This window comes from Ictalurus furcatus, chromosome 18, assembly GCF_023375685.1.
Source record: "Ictalurus furcatus strain D&B chromosome 18, Billie_1.0, whole genome shotgun sequence".
Classification (NCBI taxonomy): Eukaryota; Metazoa; Chordata; class Actinopteri; order Siluriformes; family Ictaluridae; genus Ictalurus; species Ictalurus furcatus.
In genome coordinates, this window is record NC_071272.1 from 5,868,323 (window position 1) to 5,881,351 (window position 13,029).

The window sequence follows — 13,029 nt, forward strand, 5'->3', positions numbered from 1 at the left end:
TTACCCGTTAAAGCAACTGCACTCAACAGGGCGCCGCCATCTTAGCCGCCTCACACCCCTCCCACTGCAACGCCCTTCCGCGCCTGACGAGATAAAATAATCCTTAAGACTTATCACACATTATCAACACACAGAACCGAGTCGTGCCGTATTAAGCAACATCGGGATGATTTTACAAGCACATGTGTATTAGGTAATCCTCATCGTAATGTCGCATTTTGATGTAAAAAGTTTTCTACCCAATTCTGCATCTGGGTCCTAGGTTGTTTTTCCCAACAGGCGGATGGATGCGATGCGGTTATGCGTTTTTTTTTTTGTTTTTTTGGTCTTTTTAAACGCGCGACTCGAGCAATGTGCGCATGCGCAACTAATTAGTATAAATTCGAGTTTGTCGTCCAATTATGTGCAAATGAAAGGGAGTCAATAAGATATATTTTAAATGCAGCCTTCTGCAATTAGCTCCGGATTATGCAGCTATTTTAAACGACTGGTTTTATGCATCACATGGCTTTATTAAATTATATATATACTGTAATGTTATAGTCTGCTGCACATGTAGTATAAGATGCATTATGTAAAGCTTACATATGGAATCAATGCATTTCTTCCACATGTTCCCCATCAAAATAGATGCAAAATGATATATAGACTTTAAAAAGTCAGGATATTCAATGCATTTTTTTTGTTCAAAAATACTTTTTAATATGCTGCTACTTTAATGTTATTATATTACGAAAGGTTAAAATGTATACTACAGCAAGTGTGCATCTCTTAAAGATCCTGAAATGTTACCCGTTTGAACGTCCACTAAAATAATGTTTGCTTTAGATGTGTAAGGAATATGTTTTTTATGTTATTTCGGGGCATAGAAAACCTGTTTGGTGTATTAAAATAGAACCTGAAATTTCTGTTTTATACAACAACAACAAGAAAGATAAATAAATAAATGAATAAATGAAATGTAATTCTCATTTCTTTCTGGTTATTTAGTGCATTTTATAGGTGCGTACTGCCCCCCTGTGGCTTAATGCTGTTACTACATATCTATATTTCCTATTTACTGCAGGCAGGCCTGTTTTCCAGGGTTTTTATCTCAGTGTTTGATAGCATTTGTTGCGTTTTAGAATACAGTCATCATAGGGCCTATATTAAAAGAGCAAAATAAAAGTGGAAGGAAAGCTAATTACTTTTTTGCAAGTTTATTTTCTTGTATACACAGGACATTTAAACTGCTTGCCATCGCTTACTCTTTTTCCAATCTTCAACTGTCCAGTTTAGGTGAATGTGTGCCATCTATAGTCACAGATTCCTGTTTGATATGCTGTGCATTCTGAGATTCCTTTCTGCTCACCAAGGCTGTTAAGAGTGGTTATTTGAGTTATCAAAAGCCTTCCTGTCAGCTCCTGTCGGTCTGGCCCTGACCTCATTCGTATGCAGAACTGCTGCTTCCTGGATGTTTTTGGCTTTCTGCACCATGAGTGTTGTCTGTGAAAATCAGACAGTTATACATATTACAACCATGTCACAGTTAAAGTCACTGAGATCACATTTTTTCAAATTATGATATTTGATGTGAACATTAACTGAAGCTCCTGACCTATATCTGCATGACAGCATGCACTGCGCTTCTGTCACATGATTGGCTAAATTGAAAAACTGCATGAATCTAGAGGTGTACAGGTGTTCCTAAAAATGTGGACAGTTAGTGTACACACACACACAAACCAGGAGTGTTTGACCTCCAGGAGGGTGACTCATGTAATATATATATATATATATATATATATATATATATATATATATATATATATATATATATATAAGAAATGGCCTCTCGCATTCAACTGCTTTTATTTCCATCAAATTTCTTAACATGTAATTATTTAAACATTCAACAGCTGAGACATAAACTGAACATGTTTCACAGACATTTGAGGAACAGAAATGGAATAATGAGTCCCTGAACAAATGGGGGTTGGTATCAAAAGTAACAGTCAGTATCTGGTGGTCCCCAGCTTCTTTAAGTACTACAGTGCATCTCATCCTCATGGACTGCACCAGATTTGTCAGTTCTTGCTGTGAGATGTTACTCCACTCTTCCGCCAAGGCATCTACAAGTTCTCTATCACATCTGGGGGACACAAGCTTACATGTAATTTTCCACTGCAAGGATGATAAGCTGTCCTTCCTGTCTCCCTGTAGCACTGTCTTAGGCGTTTTACATTACAGACATTGCAGTTTATTGCTCTGGCCACATCTGCAGTCCTCATGCCTCAATGCAGAAGGCCTATGACATGTTCACGCAGGTGAGCAGGAACCCTAGACATCTTTCTTCTGGTGTTTTTCAGAGTTAGTAGAAAGGTCTCTTTAGTGTCCTAAGTTATTGTAACTGTGACCTTAATCGCCTACCGCCTGTAAACTGTTCGCGTCTGAAGGACTGTTCCACAGGTGCATGTGCAATAATTGTTTATGGTTCATTCAACAAGCATGAAAAACATCGTTTAAACCCTTTCCGATAAAGATCTGTAAATCTTATTTGGATTTTAGTCTCCTGAAAAAGGCACGTTTCTTTTTTTTTTTCTTCTTTTTTTTCCCTGGGTATAGTGTCAGTTACATTTCCATTGCAATACATCGCGCATTCCACAAGGTGTCGCCAAAAATCCGTTTATGCTGTAATTCATATTTCCATGCAATGAAAGAATATCGTACTGTTTTCTTTCTTTATTTTGAGTCAGTGTGAGTCTTATCACGCAGAGCAACAATACAGGTAGTTTGTCGTGTAATTACATTAACAACAACATTAACATAGTAGAATAATTCATTCTATTCAAAATAAAAGTTTTAACTGTGTAAATTAACAGCGTCTGTTTAAAAAATAATAATAAAGCCTGGGTAATACAGTCATGAATTATATGATTTCATGCGAACTAAAGCTTCTGGAATAGGCTACTGTTTCGTGCAATATTTGCAATGGAATTGCGCGATTTGGGACGGAGCCCACATCTTTATTTATCTTTATTAAATATACACAATTTCCGAAAAGTCAAAACTCGTTTGCACACTTTTTTTTTTTTTGCAGCCTATAACCACAAATCAAATAGAATTTCCAGAGAATGAGTTGTGTTTTAAGACCGACTTGATTAAAACTTTTGGCTAACTGTAGCCAAAGCAAATAAAAGCAAGGTTAAACATGGCACACTCCAGCACTTCTGGTTTGGTGTGTATGTTTAAGAGGCGCGTTCAGGTGCTCCAATCACGTGTGTGGTCCTGAATGATCCATAATACTGTCAGCTTTGTAAATGTAATCTACAGAGAACAGATATCAAGATAAAACAAATTACTTTCGTTTATTAATGTATAGAGCCTAATGATAAGTAAATAAGCAAATAAACAAACAAAGCAATCAATCAATTATAGACGGAAATTATTCATGTTAATTGAAATTAGGCTACTATTTGTTCACTTTTCTGTTATTAAAATTTTTCTATATTACAAGTTAAATTTCTATTGCCTGTTATATAGCCTGAATAGAAGATCTTTAGAATAGAATCGAGTTTTCTAGACAAAAAAACATGCTATTTAAATTTTTTAATAAACCAAGAAATAAAGAAGCCCAACACTCATATGCTTCTGTTTGCCTTAGCAAACTTTAATTTTTACAGGTGTCATTTTCTAAATAAAAAGTAATGTAAGGAATGTAAAGAAATTATTTGGAATGTATCATTTCCCAGGCAGGCAAATGAGCCGCGAGTGCGCGCGCTGATTGGCTGAAAGCAGCGCAGTCAGATTCAGTGCAAAAACATTATCGGATTGAAAATCAGAGAGACGTAGACACACACACACACATACACACAAACACCACACAGGGTTTATGACTGGAGTTCACTGACAAATTTGGCGAGCAAGAAGCAAGGGAAAATTTGAAGGTAAGAAATATTTCTTTTTAACCATGGATCTGCCATTTTTGGAAGAACAAAAATATTCTCACTTATTATTTCATTAAATAGCTACAACCTGTTATGTTAATGGAGTATTTGCTCAACTTTAAAAAGGAGAAAAACGAGAAAACTCTAGGTATAAACGCAAACAAAACAAACAAACAAAAAAAACCCCTGCTTATTCAGCACTTATTCGTGTGCGGGTTGTGTGTTTATGTGCATGCTTTGAGGAATGCATTTTGTTTAATATAGTAATATTTAATGTTTAATAGACAAAGTGCAATTCATGTAAGTATAATTAACGTCTGATTTAAATAATAATAATAATAATAATAATAATAATAATAATAATAATAATTGATTGGTTTCATTCTTCTCAACAATGCCTAAGAATCATCCACAATTACTCTTGGGGAAATTGAACAAATTTCACATATTACTCAAACTAATTATCTACAAAGTTAGTATTATAAACCATACAAACTATCTGGAAGGAAGTCCGTGATTTCTAATATATATATATATATATATATATATATATATATATATATATATATATATATATATATATATATATAGCCTATGCAAAACTTTAACAAAACCAAATAAAAACTTAAAGAAAACCAAATAAAGCTGCATAAAAGACACAAATAAGCATTTGACATTAATGCATTCTGTAATCTTCTCACAGCTTCACGATGCCGCGCTCGTTTTTGGTCAAAAGCAAAAAGTCCTGGTCTTATAATGCGCACCGTTCCGTGGACGCGGGTCCAAACGAGGAACAAGCCAACACAGGTAGGTAACTGATGTTAATGCAGTTAACACTTTATTTAGCTGGGGTTTTTTTACTTCATTTTTTCATCATGATTTTCTGTTAAATGCGCCTGAGCTTTTGCGCACCACACACACACACACACACACATTTTAAACAATAATCTGATTTTCTATCAATTGTTTATGGTCCTTAACTGGTTTTGTTGTTGATTTACTGTCATTAACTCAGAAATGGTTCTGTTGAAAGAGTGTGTCGTGTCTGTTGGGGTCGCTGGGATAACTGTGCGCGCCTCTTTTAACGGAACAGCTGGATTGCGCATGAGAAAGAAAAGGAAAAAAAAGAAAAAAGAAAGAAAAGAAAAGAGAGTTGTGTAATTGGTGATTGCCACCAATCAAAGTTAGCATGTGCTTTCAAACTTTTCTTTAAAATCCTCAAGCAGTTATGGCGAGTGTCAAGTTATAGCCAGTATTAAAAAGTTATATAATAAATAAATAAATAAATAAATAAATAATGCGCATTCAAGCGACCCTTAGTTTAGACTCATCTGCAGCAGCATCATTACATTCACACTCTCAGAAATAAAGGTACGAAAGTGTACTTTTCCTTGTGCTGTTGCTATGGGTGATGCCGTGGTGGATGTATACTGTGTTTTACCTGGGAAAGTGACACATTTAATTAGCTTTTAAGAAGGTGAAAGTATTACATGAAATTAGTTTTAAAAGTTTCCACATAAAAGGTTTTAAAGGTTTCTAAAGGTTTTAAAGGTTTTTAAAAGGTTTCCACTTACTAAATATCCTCCTTGGTGGTAACAAGAACTACCACCATCTGGTACCTTTATTTATATGAGTGAACAGTAAAGTATTTCATGTTTTGTTTTTTCAGTTTTCAATAACTTTTACCAAATTTCCTCATTATTTACTTATATATCTTATATATCTATGCAAAAGGAATTGAACATGCTACACGCTCAGAAAAAAAGGGTACCAAACTGTATCGTTCCTTGGAGTAGCACACACTTTTAGTACCTTTAGTATGTATATTTGACTAGGACAGATACATGTGGTGTACTTTTAAAGCTTTATTTCTGTGCATCTTAAATCATTTCTAAAGATATAATACTGTATATTCATGTTTATTAAAAGTGCAAAACATGTATCCTTAAGGGTACCATTCCAGCAATGAGGAAAGGTACAGTTCATTACTATATTGTCTGAGAGTGTGTGTTTGAAATCCTCTAGTTTCCAACTTGGAGCAAGTCCAAGTTAGTTTGGGGATTTACCTGCATGAACAGAGAAGAACTCACCAATCCAGTCCAATCTATAGGGGTGTTAGAGAAAGAAATCAGTGATTATGATGCTCCAAACAAAACCACAGATGGACACAGTTAGTGTTAACCCAAGTCCAGGAAGCATGTAGTGACTGGATTAAATAATCCAGTTTTTTTTTTATTAATAATCCAATTAAATAATTGATAATAATTAAATAATCCAATTTATTTAACACTTCATGCTCAGTTCTAATCCTTACCTATCCAACATGGTCACAGACATGCAAATTTGCACCTTATCTTATGACATCATCCAAACAAACAAACATCTAAAACAAAGTCAAGAACACTAAACAGTCATGAACCATATTTTATTTTTTTATTTCATCTCTGCATTTCATTTTTTCAGCTCCAGAACCTGCCCCATCAGAACCAAAGGAGCCAGACTCTCCCAAGAGGATGCCACTGGATCTTGTGACAGAACCTGTTCACACAGACCCATACTCTAATGTGAAGCGGGAAAGCAAACTGGAGTGTCCCTTCCCGTTGCGCCCCGAGCAGTCAGTCATAGCTGGCCAGCCTTATTACATTTCTGGTAAGTGCTAAAACTGACTTGGCATGTCTATGCAGAAGGGATGACTGTTGACATCTCCATATCTCATTTTTGATCAGAGATTATGCTTTGGTCCGTTTTTTAGCTACGCTCGTTAAAAAGGTGTTTATGTTGCATTCCAGTCATGCGGGTACCCGCCTTGGCTAAACAATCAGAGGTGTCACCAAACACAGGCTTGTTTTTTTTTTCCCTCAGAGCCTCAGATGGCAGAATTCCCTCCCTACTATAAGCCACCCTATGCCTGGGAGACCCTGCCTTCTCCGTATGACTTCAGGCAGCTGGGCTTCCACTCGTCCCTCCTACAGCACACAAGCAACCTCTATGGGTCTGAATTCAAGCAAAGCCCAGAAGATCAACAGCCTCTGGATTGCAGTACACACTACTCACCTACCTCCGATACCTACCACTGCATCACCTGTGACAAGGTGAACATAAGGGTGGTGAACATAAGTTTCAGGTTCTTTTGAAACCCCAATTGCAGATCTTAGCTGGTGAAGCAAAACCAATAAAAAAAAAAAACAACCAATCAGAACCATCTTTCTTTTTTAATATTAAGGACATTTCCATTCCTCTGGTCTTGTCCAGGTGTTCTCAACTCCTCATGGCCTGGAGGTCCACGTGAGACGTTCTCACAGCGGAACGCGACCCTTTGGTTGCAGCATCTGCAGAAAAACCTTCGGTCATGCCGTCAGCTTAGAGCAACACATGAACATCCACTCTCAGGTAACAACGCAACGACGGGAGAATTTGACTGCTCTCTGAATGATAAATAGTAGTTTACTATTACAGCATACAGTACACATGGCCAATTAATTTCAAATTCACTGTTCTGATTTTAAAATGCTTGACAACCTATTTTCCCATCATACATAAATCTAGATACACAATTGCATATATACAGTATATTTGTGGTATTTTCATCAACATCTGCACAAAAGGGGTCGTAAAAAGGGGGTGGAGTTACACCTACAATTAATACATTCTCAAGAGGGGTGGTTAGATGTACTGCAGCAATATCCAATTAAATCAGCTTGCATTCTTTTTAAAAACCAATTGCCTCATTTTCATAAATTTTATGATACGATTTCCTGTATTTAATGTCAATATTTCTGTGGAATACTTTAAAAAATGGTATCTTAGCAAAGGTATTTTGAATGAAAGGAAATGTACTAATATTTCTCACTAAGGACCTATAAGCCTTATTCTAGACATATTTCCTCATTTCAAGCATGAAATGCTCTTTTTCTATTGGCTGATAATTTTGTTTGAAATAAGTAACAATTATCTGTGAGTAGAATAAAATATTTTAAGCCAGAAATGAGTAAAAAAAAAAAATATTGAGAAATAGACTTAATAATCTTATACTATATCTAATAAAGAGAAATATTAGTTGAATTTGTCTATATTGAAGATATTTTTATATTAAGATACAATTTTTTTGCACATTTTCTTATGTGCTTTTTAAGATGCTCAGTCAAATGTGATTCTCTATTTATATTGACTTTATATGTCTATAAATGGTGAGAACAATAAAAAAAAAAGGGTTTTTTTTTGTTGTTGTTGTTTTGGGGGGGTATTCTTCTACATCTGATTGATTATATTTATTATTTATTGATTGATTATTTGATGCATCTGTCAGATTCTAATTTGGTAAATTAAGAGTTTATTCCTATTTGTTATTGATAAAATAATGTATTCATTTGTATTAACTGGTAGTTTGGTGACATTTTTTATGTGTATTTGGTGGCATAATTGGACCACATCCACTAAACTGGGTTGTAAGAAATAGGGCACCCATGTCAGTACAGATGCCTTCATTTCTGATCATGAGCGAACAAAAGAAATAAACTGGTGTGAGTTTATACAAATGACCAAATACTAAACAGACCACAATGTCCTTGTATGAGGACATCACATTTTCTCTCAACTACTTTGTGTATACATCTTCTTAAGATCCTCATATGAGAACAGGGGTATTACATTTTCCCCAAACTTCTTCCTGGTTGAAGACATTGTTAAATTTCCATAGCTACCAGGTGCTAATACATGGAAATTGTAAAGTTAAACTACAAAGCATAAATTAGTTTGGGTCTCAAGAGGACATACCAGCAAATTATGCTTGAGTCTACATGAAAATAGAGTCCTATTTGTTATACAAGGAAATCTGGTTTGATTTTTTTTTATGTAAATGTGTGCACACAAAGGAAAGAAGTTTCGAGTGCAAAATGTGCGGGAAGACGTTCAAACGTTCCTCAACCCTGTCTACACACCTGCTGATCCACTCAGACACTCGGCCATACCCCTGCCAGTACTGTGGCAAGAGGTTTCATCAAAAATCCGACATGAAGAAACATACCTATATCCACACAGGTAAGCAAAGCGAGAGAACGAGATAGGAATCAATCCTGGACAGCTTTGATGTTTTGAAGCTGCTTTGTTTCCCAGGAGCATGTTTCCAAGAGTAATATTTCAACAGATAAATCAAGAAAAGAAGCTAAACAAATGTATGGCTCATTTGCATATCTGATTATACTGCTTTGCTCAGGTCTCTGTGAAAGCTTCCTCTTTCGTGGCAGGCTCTATTGCTTCCAGTGAACCCGTGGAAATCTGGATTGCACGCAAATCTTTCTTTGGTGTTGACTTTAAGCAAAGATTTTAATTTAAGTCTTGTTTGGAGCCATTTCATTTCTTTTCTGGCTATTTCCTCTGGCAAAACACCTCCATGAAACAAAAATGCTTCATTCTGTGCAGGTACAAGATCAGTAATGTTTTGTGTTTCAATGACTTGAACAGGTGAGAAGCCACACAAGTGCCAGGTGTGTGGCAAGGCGTTCAGCCAAAGCTCCAACCTCATCACGCACAGCCGCAAACACACGGGCTTCAAGCCTTTTGGCTGCGAGATCTGCTCCAAGGGCTTCCAGAGGAAAGTGGACCTCCGCAGACACCATGAGAGCCAGCACGGCCTCAAGTGACCTAAAGTGAGGAAGGTGGACAACAGGCGGCAAGAAGGCCAGGACAGTGAAAAATTAAATAAGAAGAGGACAACAGAGATTTAAGTCAGTTATTACATGCTCACAGACTGCTAATACAGAATGTTAATGAATCACCTCTTCAAAATCAATATTAACTGAAGTAATTATTTGTTTGCCATGTCGCTCTATACCCATAAGTAGGGCTTTTGGTAAATTTTGGCTCCCTTGGCAGGATAATGCAATGCTCACCCATACCCTCCATTGGTATGTATTTCGTTCTACAGGGTCCATCTACCTGTGGCCCTTGAAAGCATTTTAAACATGGTTTAAAATGGTAACGCTTTAGAAAAATATTAATGAGTGGTAATGTTTATGAATAAAATATTCACTGATATTTTATATAAATAATATTTAAGTGAGTTGTAAATTTATCCAAACACATGTAATATTTATGAAATGTGTGGTGTTACTTACACTCAGAATGACAGTGAATATGTGAATAAAGTGTTTCTTTCTTTATAAACCAAAACAGCTTCTAATCAATCAAATGAAAACACAGTAAATGTGTAACCTTGGAGTGATTTGGCAAATCAAAAGCAGAATGTCATATATGGACATGTGTAAACGTATAAGTTCTCTCGCTAACCTAACAGCTGAAATTGAAATGAAAGACAAAATTGGCCTGGAAAGGTTGTGCTGAGTGTGTTTGTTTTCGCGTGTCCGCCCTGTAGAGGATCCGGATGCTTAGTTCCCGTTGGCTTTGCAGTCGTTGGTGAAGTCTTTTGCCAGAGGCAGCGTGAAATCTCTGTGAGCTAGAGTGTCATATGAATGTGTACCTGGAACTCTGGTATGCAAATTACCCGTCGAGCAGGTTTGTAAACTTCAAGGAACTGAATAAATGGACTTCACAGCCTGGTGAAAAAGGGGAGGGAAAAATTTAGCTTTAACATAAATTCCATTATACTTCTCTTTAAATACTAAATACACACACACACACACACACACACACACACACACACACAAGCCAGGAGTGTTTGACTTCCAGGAGGGTGACTCACGTAAAAGATTTACATATGTTGGATTTTTCAGTAAACTGACAGTACAAACAAGAGGATAAAAAAAAAAATCACATGAGCTTTAGTCCTCTGAGAGTTCTGGATAAGACTCGTGTTAGCACAAGCGCTTTAGTCCCACTGTTAAAGAACAGTAAGAGAGAGATTTACAGACACTCCCGTCACTCCCATCAATCCAGCTCCAGCTGCTTTGACAAACAAATTCTTGATGACACCGCTACACACGCACAGGCTTTCTCAAACAAAAGAGACAGTTAGGAAAATCCCACATCAGCACGATACGTCCTTTTCAGACGCTCAATTTCCTTGTCATGGTTTGGACTGTTATTTGTAGCAACTGTAATGCAACTATGATTTTTTTTTTTTTAATTGATTACATTGGCAATTCTTCTAAAAAGAAAATTAAATAAAACCATTCTCTGATTTGTGTTGTGAAAAAGCTTGCTTGGTTTTTGAGATATTTTACTACGTCAATAGCTGGGATTGATGTCACTGAGAATTTTAGTGCTACAAAAATTTGCACAACACAAATCACAAACAAAAAAAAGAAACAAATTATACTAATCTGGATCGAATTTCTGTTCGGTTTTAGTCAAAATGTTTACACATGAACAACACACTCGAATTTTCTAATAACTTTATTTATTTATTTATTAAATTTATTTATTTATATAATGTAGATGATCAATATGGTGCTGCAAATGGACATTCGGTTTGCAGTCAATGCTAAGTGTAAACACAGCCAAAATTTCATCACAGAATCTGCTAGTAAGTTTTGCATCTGTTTGTGTCAAAGTGCATGCTTCTACAATCAGAAAGAGATTGCACAAATTTTACCTGCATGGGTGGCATGCCAGGAAATGGTCTTTGCTGTCTAAAAAGAACATTACAGAAAGACTACAGTTTGCCAATAAGCATATAGGCAAAGACCAGGCCTTTTGGAATAATGTGTTCTGGACAGACAAATCAAAGATAGAGTTGTTTGGCCACAGTAACAGCAGACATTTGATACAGAATCAAAGACAGCTTTTCAGGAGAAGCACCTCATACCAACTATGAAGCACAGTGGTGGAAATGTTATGGTTTGGGGTTGCTTCGCTGCATCAGGGACTGGACAGCTTGCATTCATTGATTCAACTAGGAATTCTACATCATATCAAAGAGTGCTTGAATATAATGTGAGGCCATGTGTCTGAAAGTTGAAATTGAACCGAAAGTGGACCGTTCAACAGGATAATGATCCTAAGCACACTAGCAAATCCACCAAGGAATGGCTCATAAAGAAGAAACGGGGGATTATGGAATGGCCTAGTCAAAACCCAGATTTTAATCCCATTGAAATGTTGTTGGGCAGGGGGTTGCTAAAACAGGCAGTACATGCAAGAAAACCCTCAAACATCTTGCAACTAAAAGAATATCGCATGGAAGAGTGGTCAAAAATTCCAGCAATATGCAATTATGCAAAACACCTACAAGAAGTTATTTCTGTTAAAGGGGGCAATACTAGCTTCTGAGTCCACGGGTGAGCTTACTTTTTCCACAGAGGAATATCACATCAATGAATATTTCTGTTGAATAAATGATTGAAAAAGCTAATTTCCCTTGTGGTTTTGTTCAGGTATATCAACTTTATTAATAGGCACTGTTTCAAAGAGAATCAAATGTTTGCTTGTCCAAATATGTCAAAAAAGCCAACAATATCCATGGGGTGTACTTATTTTTTTATATGACTGTATGTGGCAGTAGTACAATGCATGATTATGCAGATACAAGTTAAGAGCTTCACATCAAACATAAGAATGGGGACAAATTGTGATCTTAGTGACTTTGACCGTGGCATGATTACTGGCACCATATTGGCTGGTGGAAAAATCCACCAAGCGATAGGTTTATGGGTCGAAACGCCTTGTTAATGAGAGAGATCAGAGAAGAATATCCACTCTTTACTCTTGGTGAGCAGAAAAGCATCTCAAAGCACATAATATGTCGAGCCTTGAAGTGAATGTGCTGCAACAGCAGAAGACTTCATCAGGTTCCACTCCTGTCAGCCAGGAACAGGAATCTGGTGCCATAGTGGGCATAGTTGAAGACTGAAAAAAGCAGTTTTGTTTTAGATGCAGTGCCAACTTCATGGAGGTATTCTGCAAAACAAGCACGGGAACTTTGTGGTGCAAATTTATAAATCTAATTTATGCATTAGTGTTACGTAAGCACTCAAATAACTGCTATTCCACTTCAACCTGGATCCTTAAACCTGGCTCCTAGCTGTTGCCTGTGAAAGAAGGGAAGATTGAAAAGAAAAAAATCAGTGTGCAAAGGGAAACTGACAATACCTCTTTTTTGGTAGTTGGTAAACAAATCTGTGGTGCCTATGCAAATGACTGTTTATGT

At 36.5% G+C, this 13,029-nt stretch overlaps 2 protein-coding genes across 2 annotated transcripts in view; one reads left to right on the forward strand and one right to left on the reverse strand.

Annotated features, from left to right (window-relative positions):
- The window catches only part of tsc1b (TSC complex subunit 1b), a 31,324-nt gene extending 31,195 nt beyond the window's left edge, over positions 1–129 (reverse strand). The window contains exon 1 of the mRNA XM_053648717.1: positions 5–129. The gene's annotated coding sequence lies outside the window, so the exon portion shown is untranslated. The remainder of the gene's footprint in view (positions 1–4) is intronic.
- A 3,606-nt stretch (positions 130–3,735) lies between these two features.
- On the forward strand, positions 3,736–9,613 carry gfi1b (growth factor independent 1B transcription repressor). Its single transcript, XM_053649533.1, has 7 exons — positions 3,736–3,926; positions 4,630–4,733; positions 6,390–6,575; positions 6,789–7,018; positions 7,179–7,316; positions 8,798–8,963; positions 9,387–9,613. Exons 2-7 carry the CDS (start codon positions 4,637–4,639, stop codon positions 9,563–9,565), a joined length of 996 nt encoding a protein of 331 aa, XP_053505508.1. The 5' UTR covers positions 3,736–3,926; positions 4,630–4,636; the 3' UTR covers positions 9,566–9,613.
- The last annotated feature ends 3,416 nt before the right edge of the window (positions 9,614–13,029 follow it).